Raw genomic sequence first — 13,671 nt, forward strand, 5'->3', positions numbered from 1 at the left:
TCCGAAATACGGAATTTTTTGAGTGAGATAGTGAAACTTTTGTTTTCTGATGGCTCAATGTACACAAACTTTGTTTAATACACAGTTATTCAAAATATTGTATTAAATGACCATCAGGCTGTGTGTATATGAAACAAACAAATTGTGTGTATGTATACAAACTTTGTTTAATGCACAAAGTTATTAAAAATATTGGCTAAAATGACCTTCAGGTTGTGTATAAGGTGTATATGAAACATAAATGCATTCTGTGCTTAGACTTGGGTCCCATCGCCATGATCAGGGCCGGTTCAAGGGCGCTCTGCGCCCCGGGCAGGAAAAGGGGTGTGGTCTAATACAGGGGGCGTGGTCAGTTACGCCCCCTGTACATTGCTAGCGCCGCTTGAATGCTGAGCGGTGCGCGATGACGTCATCGCGCACCGCACAGCAAAAGGTCCTCTCCACGAAGGGAAACTAGACGCTATGCGTCTAGTTCCCTTCGTGGAGAGGATCTTTGCTGTGCGGTGCGCGATGACGTCATCGCGCACCGCTCAGCAAAGTTACTCTCCAGGAAGGGAAACTAGACGCATAGCGTCTAGTTCCCTTCACAGGAGGCAGACGGGGATGGCAGCGGGCAGCGGAGGCGGACGAGGGACACAGCGGGCAGCAGTGGCGGATCTTGCCATGGTGCGGCGCCCTCCGGATGGCGCCAGCCCCCTCCGGAAGGCGGCGCCCCGGGCAAAAGTCCTGCTTGCCCGTGGCAAGATCCGCTACTGGCCATGATATCTCATTATGGTATGCAATTATTCCAAAATATGGAAAAATCAGCTATCCAAAATACTACTGGTCGCAAGCATTTCGGATAAGGGATACTCAACCTGTAGTTTATTTTTTATCAATGAACAAAATGAATGCAAAGTGAAAGAACAGAAGAGAAATCTAATTCAAATCAATATTTGGTGTGACCATCTTTTGCCTTCAAAACAGCATGCACACAATTTTTTGAAGGAACTCGGCAGGGAGAGTTTTGGAGAACTAATTAAAATAAAATGTGATCCTGCACTGCAGCCACACTCTGCAGGTCCAGGAGTACACCTGTATACACCCCAATTAGACAATTAACAAATAAGCAGAGTGATCGGCTCAAAGAGTCTTTGACAAAGGGGATCGCTATCCCAGAAACACATCAGAGCTAGCCGTGATTGGGACTTTGTAACCAGCTGCTTGTTACATCTGCCGGAGAGGGAGGACGTGCGCTGCTGCCATTTATCATCTAGTCTGTGTCTGCAGCCAGACAGTGCCGCACGTAAGATCTAGCGTCTTCACCCACTTGCTTCACTCTGGCTGTTACATTGTACATGAGAACTTTTAGTGTTTGTTACATTTTATTCTTATTAAAACTTGGTTTTGGAGCCAGCCTGTGTCCCGATGTATATGGAGGATTAAAGAACCTGCTATGTGAATGCAAAACAGGATTTTAATGTAAGTGTTTTCTGCATACCTTTTAACTGCTGTTGGGTTTAAAGAAAGGAAGATAAAGATACCTTTCAAGGTCTGCGGGTCAGAACTTTAATGTAAGTTTCTGCCATATGGGAAAGGTTTCCAGGTGTTACAAGAAAGTGTGTTTTCGGGGACAAGCCTGATTTAAGAGAAAACAGCTTCACTTTAATGTACAGCGCCAATCACTCTGCTTATTTGTTCTCTATCTTGGAGAACTAAACACAGATCTTCTGTGGATGTAGGCTTGCTCAAAGCCTTCTGTCTCTTTATGTAATGCCAGACAGACTCAATGATGTTGAGATCAGGGCTCTGTGGGTGCAGGGGTTACAGTGGGGGGAAATGGGTTCCATCACCTGTAATGATAGGTGGAATTAGTTCCACCTCCTCCATGGCCCTGCACAGTAATTCCAAAAGAAAAGCCTGTCACACTACCCACAACAATAGATGATGCAGGCGGGCCTAGTGTTAGTGACGTGCTGCAGCCACCTCCCTCTTCCTCCCCTTTCTTCAGGTCCTGGTGGCTCCATGGTCTTCCTCCACCTGCAGCCCACTCCTCCTGGTACTCGCATACGGTGTGTCTGTCAGGCAGCGTTTGTCCCTTCCTCTGGTCCCAGTGGCTTCCTTTTCCGACACAGCAAATGTGATGTCATGCCGTCACAGCCGCTGAAGTGAAGAAGAGCAGGCTCTGTGCATGCTGGAGATAGGATGAGAGGAGGACTGGAGGGACACAGAGCGGTGGGGAAAAGACAGGGGAAACACCTTCCAAACTAATTTTGATGAAGGTTTTTTTTTTTTAAACCAATACTAGCAGGGTTTCCAAAACTCTTCTGTTACAGTCCAGGTTTTAAGGATATTCATGCTTGAGTCCAGATAGTTAAATCAACTATTAAGTGTGCTCAAGCAAGGGTATCCTTAAAACATGGACTGTATTGACAGAGTTTGGGAAGCTCTGAATACTAGCATTAAATAAATGTGATATAATAGCACACAGGTAAACTATGCTATGTTATACATTATGTTTGTTGCAAAACATAAAACAATCACAATATTTTATGAAATGCAGGAATCTTATACAAAGTTTCTAAGGAATGTCAGCAATGCATGTGGTAATACTGTCACATTCATCATTTTGTTGGTTAAACCAATATTCATTAAAATGCAGCCTAGAGAGTTGATGGGCTGCAATCTAATGAATGTTAGGTATGTCGTTGAAAGGGGCCATAAAAATACAGTACCTGTATGTTTGTGTCTTTGATTGAGATTTCTACCATGTTGTCTGGAGAATATTTAAGGGATCTATTCATGAAGCAGTGAACAGAGTGGAGAAGTGAGTAAGTGGAAAAGTTGCCCATGGCAACCAATCAGAATTGAAGTGCATTCTAGAAACTTATACATAGCAGCTGATTGGTTGCCATGGGCAGCTTCTATACTGGCTTACATCTCCACCATTCTCACTGCTTCATGAATAGAGCCCTAAGTCAGTGTTCAGCTGAAATAACTTTTTTTTTTGTTTTTTATCCTTTTTCCTCTAATTTAGGTTTTTCAGTGGCTTATGGTGAATTTACAATGGATAACCAAACAGGTACTGTAATGGAGCATGGTGTTGTCTTATTCATTTTAATGGGAAATATCATGCCATAGTTAGCTCCTCCCACACTTGGGCCGCTATTTCCATAACCATCCATGTTTAGGTATGTAATTTTTCAGCATATGAGTGGGGTAAATTATAGCACCCTCTATTATGAAAAGAATATTGCATACTATGATCAGTGATGGACTGGAGCCGCATATAAGCAAAGTATTGTCTTTGCATGCAGAAAAGAGGCATGGCCATGTTCAATGGGGTCTGCTGCACTTCATGGGCTGTTTTCGTACAAAAAAAAAATGGCTGCCCAATTATAGCCTGTTTTGTTCTGCCAAAAAAGGACCCGTTTTTGGGTGAAAACACATGGGATCTGGGATAAGTTTCCAGATCCATGTGTAAGTTGTAAAACAATGAGTCTCTAAGGGCTGGTCATTAGGAATTTTGTTTGGCTTTCCTGAGACGAAACAAAATGAGAATATTTTCATTCATATTATCTTTTATTTTTATTTTTTTTATTATTAGTTTATTAGTTAAAATATATGCTCAGATACAAGAGTGATATTAATTCTTGAATTCAATTAGACTTGCGCTCCGTTGGTAAATTATTGCTTACCCCTTTCCTGTTTTCTAGTGTGCGTTGCCTAAAGTGGAATATATTTTAACGTAAACCAATAAAGTTATTTTCTTTTAATTATTCATAAATGTACGAATGCAACCAGAGGAATATGTCCCTTTGAATAAGCCTTGTTTCCTCGCTGTCCAGAAACATCTAGCCCCTGTAGAGGGCATCATGATATGGATACAGTGAGTCTACTGGGTATAACTGCTTAATAGCACAGTGGTACTTCATCCGCAGTGTGATAAGAGAATTCAGAATGGTAGGGGGCAGAGCCGGCCCTAACCAATATGATGCCCTAGGCAAGATTTTGGCTGGTGCCCCCTAGCACCACCGCTAGTTCTGCAGGAGATGCCTGGCGTGAGTCAGCTGGCAGCTCTGCTACCATTGGGCGCCTTTTGTTTATGAAAATGCATCTTATTTGCATTACTATGTGGCTAGGATGCACAAACAGCTTCTGCTGATTAAAATGATATGCAGCATGCCTATATTCTGTGTGCGGCTGCAGCTGTATCTGCATACGAAATGCTACATTACAGTGATTTCCAGGAATACACTGTAAAGTAGCATTTCATATACAGATACAGCCGCAGTCACACACAGAATATAGGCATGCTGCATATCATTTTAATCAGCAGAAGCTGCTGGTGCCCCTAAGCATACCAAATGCCCTAGGCACTTGCCTAGTTTGCCTATGCCTAAGGCCGGCTCTGGTAGGAGGGTTATATAATCCAGTTGGGGGGGGGGGGGGGGTCTGTACTGTGTCGTCACTGAAAATTAGGCCATAGTTTTGCATTGTAAAGACCCAAGAGTATCCGTACTACTGTACAGCCACACCAAAAAAGCATTTAGAATGGTCTTTTGTCAACAATACCCTAGGGCTCAGCAATTCCTGGTACACAATGTTTTCACACACTGCACCTGGAACTATTTAAAGTGGAATACTGAAGGTTTCAAAGATTTACCAGCTAGAACCCATATGTAAAGGTCCATACACACGGAGCAATATAGCTGAGCAATTTTGACTATATAGTCAAAATCGAACAGAAAGTTAGTGCATATCGCTCTGTGTGTACACAGCCAGCGATAGCAATGCGCGTCCCCGCCAGGTCGCTATCGCTGCTAAAAATAGACTGTGCAGGCAAGTCAATTTTGGCTAGGTCGCTGGAAAAGAAGAAGCATCCCCTTGCTTAAATGAGCCCATAGCCAAAATCGCTGGAAAAGTTAGTCAAAATCTCCTACTGCCAGATCAAGGGAAATCGCTCAGTCAAAATCTCTCATAGTTAAAATCTCTCAGTCTGTATGCACCTTAAGTTTCAGAATTAGATTTATAATTAAAATAGTAATTTTGTTTATTCATTTACAATACCAATTAGCCTAAACTGGCCAATTTATCTATACGCTTGGTCAGTGTATTGATCTTGCTCGCTGCTACCATGACTCTGATAATACCACTCTCACTACGTCTCCCATATTATACTTTTGTGGTTTTACATATATTACATATTTATATAATAAAATATGTTCTATGTTTATTTATTGGTCTTATTATAGCAAATGTTGCTAACGTCTGCCCTAGAGTGCCCGCTGGGTAACACCAACCTTGTTTGACCTTTTCTGTAATACATACTGTATTTGTATATCTCTTTATTGAATGTCAGTAAAATGGATCTGTTACCTGTGTTTGGTGTGTTACAGAAATTGTTGTGGGGTGTCCAAATGTGGCAGACGTGGGAGCAGTAAGTACAGAGTTCTATATATGTTTTATATGAATGGCCGGTGCAATGCGGTAAGCCTGGTAAGCACTGCATGGAGGCGCCATCCTGGAGAGGCTCTCTACCTACTCCACTGCTCTCCACAGTTGCTGCACCTGTGAAGTTATATGACAGGCAGCTGCAGAGCAGCAGCACCAGGGCACTTCAGCGCTGATCCCCCAGTGTCCTGATGCCGCCTGTCATACAGCTAGATATAACAAGTTTTTGTTCCTGGTACAGGTGCCAGAGGACCTGCAATAACCCCAACCCCCCCCCCCCCCCCCCATTCCCCATCCCTGGGCTATTGTATAGAATTAGGCCCGATGTTCCCACACCTTGAATGTAGGAGACCCATGTATTTCCCTTAACAATGGCTTCTTTTCCACTACAGGTCGAAATTTTTAGTGGCGTCAAAAGTATTCTCATCATCCACGGAGATCAGGTGCGTATATTATCTAGTACATCATCATACTGGGAACATACAATGTTCATGGTTTGGTTAAAGGTGCATACACATGAGAACGATATCGCTATGATGCGGTATCGTCTGAGACAGAACCCAGCGTCGGCAAGTGCATACATACTCTATTGTTGGGAGTGATGGTGCTATGGCGGGGGGAGCGGGACCATGCTGCCCTCGCAGGCGATGTTGCCTGTCAGTCCTGCATGCAGCGCCGATGAACAATGTCACTGACTACACGTGGGAGTGACATCTTCACATTAGCAACTTAGAAAATGTATTGCAATGAGAGGGTACAGAAGATGCCCGGAGGTAAACTGAAATCAGCAAACCGCCACACATCGCCAGCTAGGGGGAAAAAGGGGGGAGGGGGAGACGGGGAATAAATGGGATAATACAAATCCTAACAATGTACCCAGAAGAACAATGTAACAATTAATAAGAAAAATAACGAAAAGAAGGGCATAATAGCTAGAACCAATTAACAGCCCACAGAAGGAGACCAATAAATCACGGTTTTACCACTCAGGTCTAAAGATACACAGTGTAGTAAGCAGCAGAAGAACACCAAAGTCATACGGGTCAATCACAGGAATCAGGCCGAAAATGGGAAGGAAACGTGGAGGAGTCACGTGCAAAAGCTTCTTCCCGTAAATACTGCATGGCGTTATCAGGACTAGAGAAATCCACCGTAGAATCACCAGTAAAGAGCCACAGCTGGGCTGGAAACAAAAGGGCAAAGCGACGTCCAGACTTCACCAAGTCCGCACAAACCGAGGAGAATGCCTTGCGTGCCCTAGTGACCTTGGTCGAATAATCCTGGAAGATCAGGAGCTTGTGGGTTTCCCATATCAAAGGACGTTGTTTCCTGGAGGCCTGCCAGATGGCCTCGCGATGCAGGAAATTAAGGCAGCGGAAAATTGTGACTCACGGGCGGGAGTCTGCGTTGTTACGGGTGGGGCCGATACGGTGCGCCCGTTCCACAACCAGGTCTGAGCGAGAGTTATTTTCATCCAATAAGTCCAGCAGGGTAGTGGTTAAGAATTGGGTGAGCGCTTCCCCTTTAAGAGATTCAGACAGCCCTACAATACGGAGATTATTTCTCCGGGACCTGTTTTCCAAATTATCCAGCTTCTCCAGGACTTGGAGGTGTTGTTTATGCAGGTCCTCATATTGTTGCTTTAGGGTAAAAACATCCTGAAAAGTCTCTCCCAAAGTAACCTCAGTAGAATGCACTCTGAGTGAGCTGCATAATATTAGCATTAGTTTCCTGCAGGGCTTGTTTAAATGATTCAGCCTGCTCCTGCATCAAAGGGGCCATTGTGGACTTAATGGCCCGCACTATGTCACTATAGCTGGCCAGTGGGGAGCAGGAAGAGTCATGAGGTGTCCCAACAGCAGTAGCCAGGGGAGAGGGAGGGTTGGAGGCAGCGTTGGAGACAGTGGGGGAAGCTGGAGAAGCCGCTGCCGCCATCTTGGACACGCGGCACTTCTGATCTCGGCGGCAGCGCTGCTGTTTACTGGGCATGGAGAAGGTAAGAAACTTCTCCATGCACTCCAGGGAGCTTCCCCCTGCTAGCAGTGGTGGCGGTTAGGCTGGTGGCGCCCATTGCCGGGCGGTAGCGGAAGGAGAAGCTGCACAGAGGAGCAGCACTAGCTTGCTGCTATCCCTGCCAGGGCCCGACAAGTTTACTTTTAGCTTATTTCTAATAAGAGAAATAGGTAGAAAAGTTTTTTATGTAAAAGAAAACAAATACTAAATGAATGTGAGACTTACTGTAACCTGAAATTGACCCTCACACTTTTTGTTTATGACCATATACATATATGCAGGTATCATTTGATCCTATTTATCTGTCATTTGCTTACGTATATTATGTCCTGACACAAAGTTTTATATTCTACTTATATTAGAGCATGTGCTGTTTAGTGGATAAAGGCTCTGCAAAAATTATATATATATATTATACTTCCGTAGGTGCCCGGCACTCGCTATGATGTGTAAGTGCCCCGGTGGCATGATTCTCAATAATGCAGTATCTAGGAACAGTATCTGGCACTCAAGGACTAATAAACATGCTAGACAACAGCTATGTACAGTCAACGTTTCATGACGTGACTCCCTTTTGTCAGGCTCCGGAGCCTTACCTCCGGCAGGTGCTCCCGTGGGTTACCATCCCGCTGGTTGGTGCGGTGGCAGGGAGCGGATGTGCGGCCTTCAAGGGCCGAGGGTCTGGAGAGCCAGGCGCTGTAGCGGGGATCGCTGCGGTAAAGTCCTCTAGTGGTGACACAGTGTAGTGTGTCAGAGACAGAAGCTGGCTAAAGCTGTGTGCTAACAGCTAAGTATGTCTCCTGTGCTGGGGCAGCCATGTTGGAGACCAGAGTATTACCAATGAAGTTCCCAATCTGTGTCCAGCCAATCCTGCATGTTCTCCCCTTACAAAAGGGGGCTGGCTCAGAGGAAGAGTGCCAGTGCTACAAGCTACCTCCTTGTGAAAGGTTCTCCAGTTCTTTGCTCCCAGGTTACTTTTGGTTCCCTGGTCCTGGTTGCTCTCATCTATCGGTTCCCTAAACGTTGCTGTAGTCCTGCTGTCTGAGTCCGTTGCCACTCATGGAAGCGCTCACAGGGTTCCAGGTTGTAGAGGAGCTCCAGGTGCTAACGGCGGTTCCCGCAGACGTCTTCATTTCTTCAAAGTCCAAGTTCTTCAGCCTCGTCTTTCAAGCACAAATCACAGTCTTCATTTCTTCAAAGTCCAAGTACTTCAGCCTCGTCTTATAATCATAAAACACAGTCATCAGTTCTTCTTTACCGGAGTTCTTCAGCTTCACTCTTCAAGTAATTTACCATAGACTCTAATTCTTCCAGTTTCTTCTATTTCTCCAATATTCGCGTACAATCTGATTATTCATTAAAACTACAGTTAGAGCACTTGTTGTTACAAGAGATGAAGCATTAAATGCAGTCAAAAAAGATCAAAATAATGTTCATGACAGAAGTATGGTGTGGCTGCAATGCTACTCAGGAATTAGCAAAAAATTGGTATAACAAGCCAGACAAATTTGGCCTATTACTGCGGATCCACAATTATCAACATTAAAAGAGGCGTCCATTCTGCCGTCATATAGAAGAGGCCGTAACATCAGGGACAAAGTTGTCCATGTTAGGGTACTTTAACCACTTAAGGTCTGGTCTATTAACTCTCTTCAGTAATCAGTCAGAATTCTGTTCCTTTAGCAACCGGTTGGAGGTCAGTAAATGAAAAGATCACACACAGGATTATGTGTAACCTAGACAGATCATAGCTGACCTGCCCAGGGATCGTTACAGGTTTATTCTTATAGTTTAAAGACAAAGGAATCATGCTTGCCAATACATTTAGCCAATCAGAATACACCATGTATGTCTAAGAACCTGAAATACATCAATTGTCATACAAGATTTTAATTAGCAATTAGAACATTCTTGAATATGGTTTATTGCTTTGTGAGTATCAGTCTCTCGGACATATACTCAAAACATCCTTCCTGATATTAAAAAGGGTCAGGGTTCCAACGTTCTCGATGTTCAGACATATTGGCGATTTGCCTGACTGGCCTTGGACACATCTGGCGTTGTATGTCCTTGAAAAATTCATGCTTTAAACAAGATATTCGGAGTATACAGTTTTCTGAATATCTGTGCAATATTTAAGGATACATGAACACATTTGTGATTAACAGTAAATATCTTAATCAATGCGAAAAAGCTTGAATCAATATATTTGCTATACTGCGGAAGCTCCTACACCATCATTTCCCCTCTTTTTGATTCCACTTTTTCTCCCTATTCTACCTACACTAGGCTACATTAGTAATCCCTGTCATGATTCCGGCACCTATGTCACCACACTGGGATGGGCAGCCTGCCATTAAATGCCCTAATGGCAAGAAAACTAATGCAACGAGTTCCCTATTCTGCAGAAGAACCTCTTGGGCATTTCTGATTGCGTCCATCTTGTTCACATGTTTCCTGAACCTGCAGGAAAAATAACAATTCCAAGCAACCAGCCCTATCAATACTATGACTATTGCCAGTAGTGGGTGTAGGACAGTTTTCATTAATCCTGTAGCTGATGGGGATTTTCCTGTGAAAATATTCCACCAGTGATGCTGTAAGTTATGTTTTAGCTGTGTAGCCATGTGTTTCAATTCCCCAGCTTCTACTATTGTTTGCATCTGCGCATGCCTTGTAGAGTAATTAACTTCCCTTGGGTGCTCTTCCAATTTGTCTGTATTGTTGATTATATTAATGATGTCCTGTATGCTTATAGTTATGTTATGGGGGGGAAGAGTTAATGGCTTAAAAGCCTGATCTAGGTAGTCAGTTTGATCCTTATAGAAAACAATGGTCTGATTTTTCCATATTAAATGAGTTACATTGAACAGGCATCCTGAAAAAGGGTTTGGTAACTGATATAGCTGACTAATCTGTTTGTCATATGTAATCATACAGACTATTTGTGGTGCCACTTCTATGAAGATGTCATCTTTTGGGTCATGCAACTCCCAATTACAAACACTAGTAGGATTTTTAAGCTGACATGATTTTTGATCTGTGTCCTGTAGCATTACCAGGAAAACTGGATGTGTTAGTACACACAATTACTGTGCTTGAATACTCCTGTGCGGACAATTCAGTATTAAAAGGTAGTTCCTTAGAGCCATTTATACATCTTGATATGGCCTGAACTACCTCCTTATTTCTTATTGGGTTTGTGAATGGCTCTACACAGCATTTCATTTTTATCCTGGTACCACGGGACAATGTAAATGTGGTTACTTGGCAATAGAAAAAGATGTATTTCTGCACCAATTCTTTTCTTATACATTTTTCCTTCATTTATAATAATCTTAAGAGCTTTACATGCTCTCCACCTCTTTATAGCTTGCTCTGACCTGTTTTTTGGTGTCTCATAAGTGAGAACTCCACCTTTTTTATAAAAGTAAAAACAGACAGAGGGTTGTGTAGTTAGATTATAGTAATTCCACCGTTGGTCATCAAAGCTCCACCAGCAGGAATCTGGTTTTCCCTTATTAACTGTCCCATCATTATGGCACTCCCTTTCAGTAAACCAGTCCCCTGGACTTATATAGCCCAAACCTTGGGGATTACCCCTAACAACAACCAAAGGATAAGCAACTTCATTCTTCTGGTTGGAGAGTCACTGTCAACTTCTTCGAGTGGGAGGCGTGTAACCAGGTATCACGACCTTTCACCTTAATTGAGGTAGGCGTGGTTAGCAGCACTTGATATGGACCATCATATCTTGGTTCAAAGGTCTTTCTCACATGTCTCTTTAAATAGACCCAATCTCCTGAATTTAGCTTATGCGTAGCTGATCCTTCTGGGTCTGGAATGGAAGAAAACACTCGGCAATGGAGGTTAGTCAACGTTTTACAGACCTCCTGTACATAACCTGTTAAATCACCATGATTATGTTGTAACTGTTGTGGATAATAACAACCTCTTCTTGGAGCTGATCCAAACAATATTTCATATGGAGTCAGCTTACTAGGTCTCATAGGTGTGGTCCTAATATTGAACAAGACTATAGGTAGGCATTCTGGCCAAGTTCTTTTGGTTTCTGTCATCATTTTCTGTAGTTTTAGCTTAAGGTCAAAGTTCAGATATCCACCCTCCCACTCGCCTGAGGACGGTAAGGCACGTGGAAGGCCTGCTGTACCCCCAAATCTTTTATTATATGCTGCATGACTTCTCCTGTGAAATGTGTACCTCTATCTGATTCTATAACCTCAGGTACCCCAAATCTACATACTACTTCTGCTATCAGTTTCTTTGCAGTGGTTTTTGCTGTGGCTTTGCTTACTGGCCAGGCTTCGGCCCAGTGACTAAACATGTCCGTTGCTACTAGTACATATTCATATGGACCGCGTCGTGGCAACTGTATATAGTCGATTTGTAGTCTTTGAAATGGGTAAGAGGCTTTGGGTATAGTTCCTAGAGGTGTCTTGGTTCTTTGTCCTGGATTGCTGATTCCACAGATCCAGCATCCTGCTACAAAGTTTGTTGCAGCTTTATTGAAGCCTGGAGCTATCCAATGCTCTTGTACTCTATTCACCATGGCTTCCTTTGAATTATGTACTTGACCGTGAGCTACTTGTAACATAGGTGGAAATAGAACTGCTGGTAGACGGTACTTCAATTCTCTTGACTTCCAAAGTCCATGTTCATCTTCTTCTGCCCCCGATCGTGTCCATTTTTCCTTTTCTCCTTGTGATGCTTGTTGTTGAATTTTGATCAACTCCTCTTCACTGGGCATTTGCTTCACATCTTGAGCTACTAAGACTTGCTCAGGTTGTTTTGATTGTAAGGCAATTCTCTTGGCTTCTGCATCTGCAAATGCATTTCCTTTAGCTTCCATGGTTTGGCTCTTAGTATGTGCTTGTACCTTGATTATTCCAATCCTTTTAGGTAGTTCCAATGCTCTGAAGAGTTCCATAATCAAACTGGCATGTTTGATGGGTTTTCCGTTTGCACCTTTGAAGTCCCTACTTTTCCAAATAACAGCGTAATCTTGGGACACCCCCCAAGCATAGCGTGAATCCGTGTAGATGTTAGCTGTCATGTTTTCAGCATGTATGCAGGCTTTGGTCATTGCTATGAGTTCTGCTTCTTGTGCTGACATACTTGGTGGCAATGGTCCAGAATCTATGACTTCAGTTTCAGTTGTTACTGCATATCCTGTCCTTGGGGATCCATTATCATAATATCTTGATCCATCGACGAACAGGTTCATGTCTGGATTGTCCAGTGGTGTATCTTGGACATTAGGAAGAGGTAAAGTCTCTAATTCTATGAGGGCTAGGCAATCATGTGGAGATGTTTGTGTTGTATTTTCTGAGTCTGTAGCAGCATTTTCCTCCTTATCTGACGATTCACCATCATTACCATTTCCCCCTCTCCTCCCCTCTTTTGAATCGTTGATGGGAAGGAGTGTAGCTGGGTTTAGTACAGTGCATCTTGTGATGGTGACATGGGAGGCGCTTAATAGTGCTACTTCATATTTGGTAAGCCTGGCTGCAGAAAGATGCTTGGTTTTTGCTTGACTTAGTATTTCTGTTACAGCGTGAGGTACTTGTATACACAGTGGATGATCAAGCACAATGTCTGCCACCTTTTCCTTGAGTATTGCTGCTGCTGCCACTGCTCGGACACAGGATGGTGCTCCTCTGATAATTGGATCCAGCTGGGCTGAATAGTATGCCACTGGTCTTTGTTTTGTTCCGTATTTCTGGGTGAGCACCCCTAAAGAATGCCCTCTGTTTTCATGGCAGAATAGGTTAAAAGGCTTTTTGTAATCAGCAATCCCAATGCTGGGGCTGTTATTATGGCTTGCTTTAGTTTTCTTACTGCTTCTTCAATGGTGTCCCTGTTTTCTGCTGACGCCTCCTTTTTTGTTAATTCATATAGAGGTTGCATCAGTAATGCGGCTGAGGGTATCCATTCTCTGCAGTATCCAATAAGGCCCAGGAAAGCTCTGATTTCTTTTAATGTTCTTGGGGTTTTTGCTTGAGTTATTGCTTTTGTTCTTTCATCAGTAAGGTGCCTTGTTCCTTGGGATATGCAGTGTCCTAAAAAGACAACTTTTTTCTGTACTAGCTGTAGTTTGTCTTTTGACACTCTGCAATCTTCTTCTGCCAAAAAGATGAGTAGTGATACTGTTTCCTTTTTGCACTTATCTTCTGTCTCTGCAGCAATAAGCAGATCATCGACATA

At 43.3% G+C, this 13,671-nt stretch overlaps 1 protein-coding gene across 1 annotated transcript in view; it reads left to right on the plus strand.

Moving 5' to 3' along the window:
• Positions 1–13,671, plus strand: part of ITGA2B (integrin subunit alpha 2b) — a 131,615-nt gene that overhangs the window by 37,579 nt on the left and 80,365 nt on the right. The window contains exons 8-10 of the mRNA XM_063963177.1: positions 3,017–3,061; positions 5,379–5,419; positions 5,826–5,876. Of these exons, the coding sequence (XP_063819247.1) occupies positions 3,017–3,061; positions 5,379–5,419; positions 5,826–5,876 (137 nt within the window). The remainder of the gene's footprint in view (positions 1–3,016; positions 3,062–5,378; positions 5,420–5,825; positions 5,877–13,671) is intronic.

The sequence above is a fragment of the Pseudophryne corroboree genome, chromosome 3 (assembly GCF_028390025.1).
Source record: "Pseudophryne corroboree isolate aPseCor3 chromosome 3, aPseCor3.hap2, whole genome shotgun sequence".
Classification (NCBI taxonomy): Eukaryota; Metazoa; Chordata; class Amphibia; order Anura; family Myobatrachidae; genus Pseudophryne; species Pseudophryne corroboree.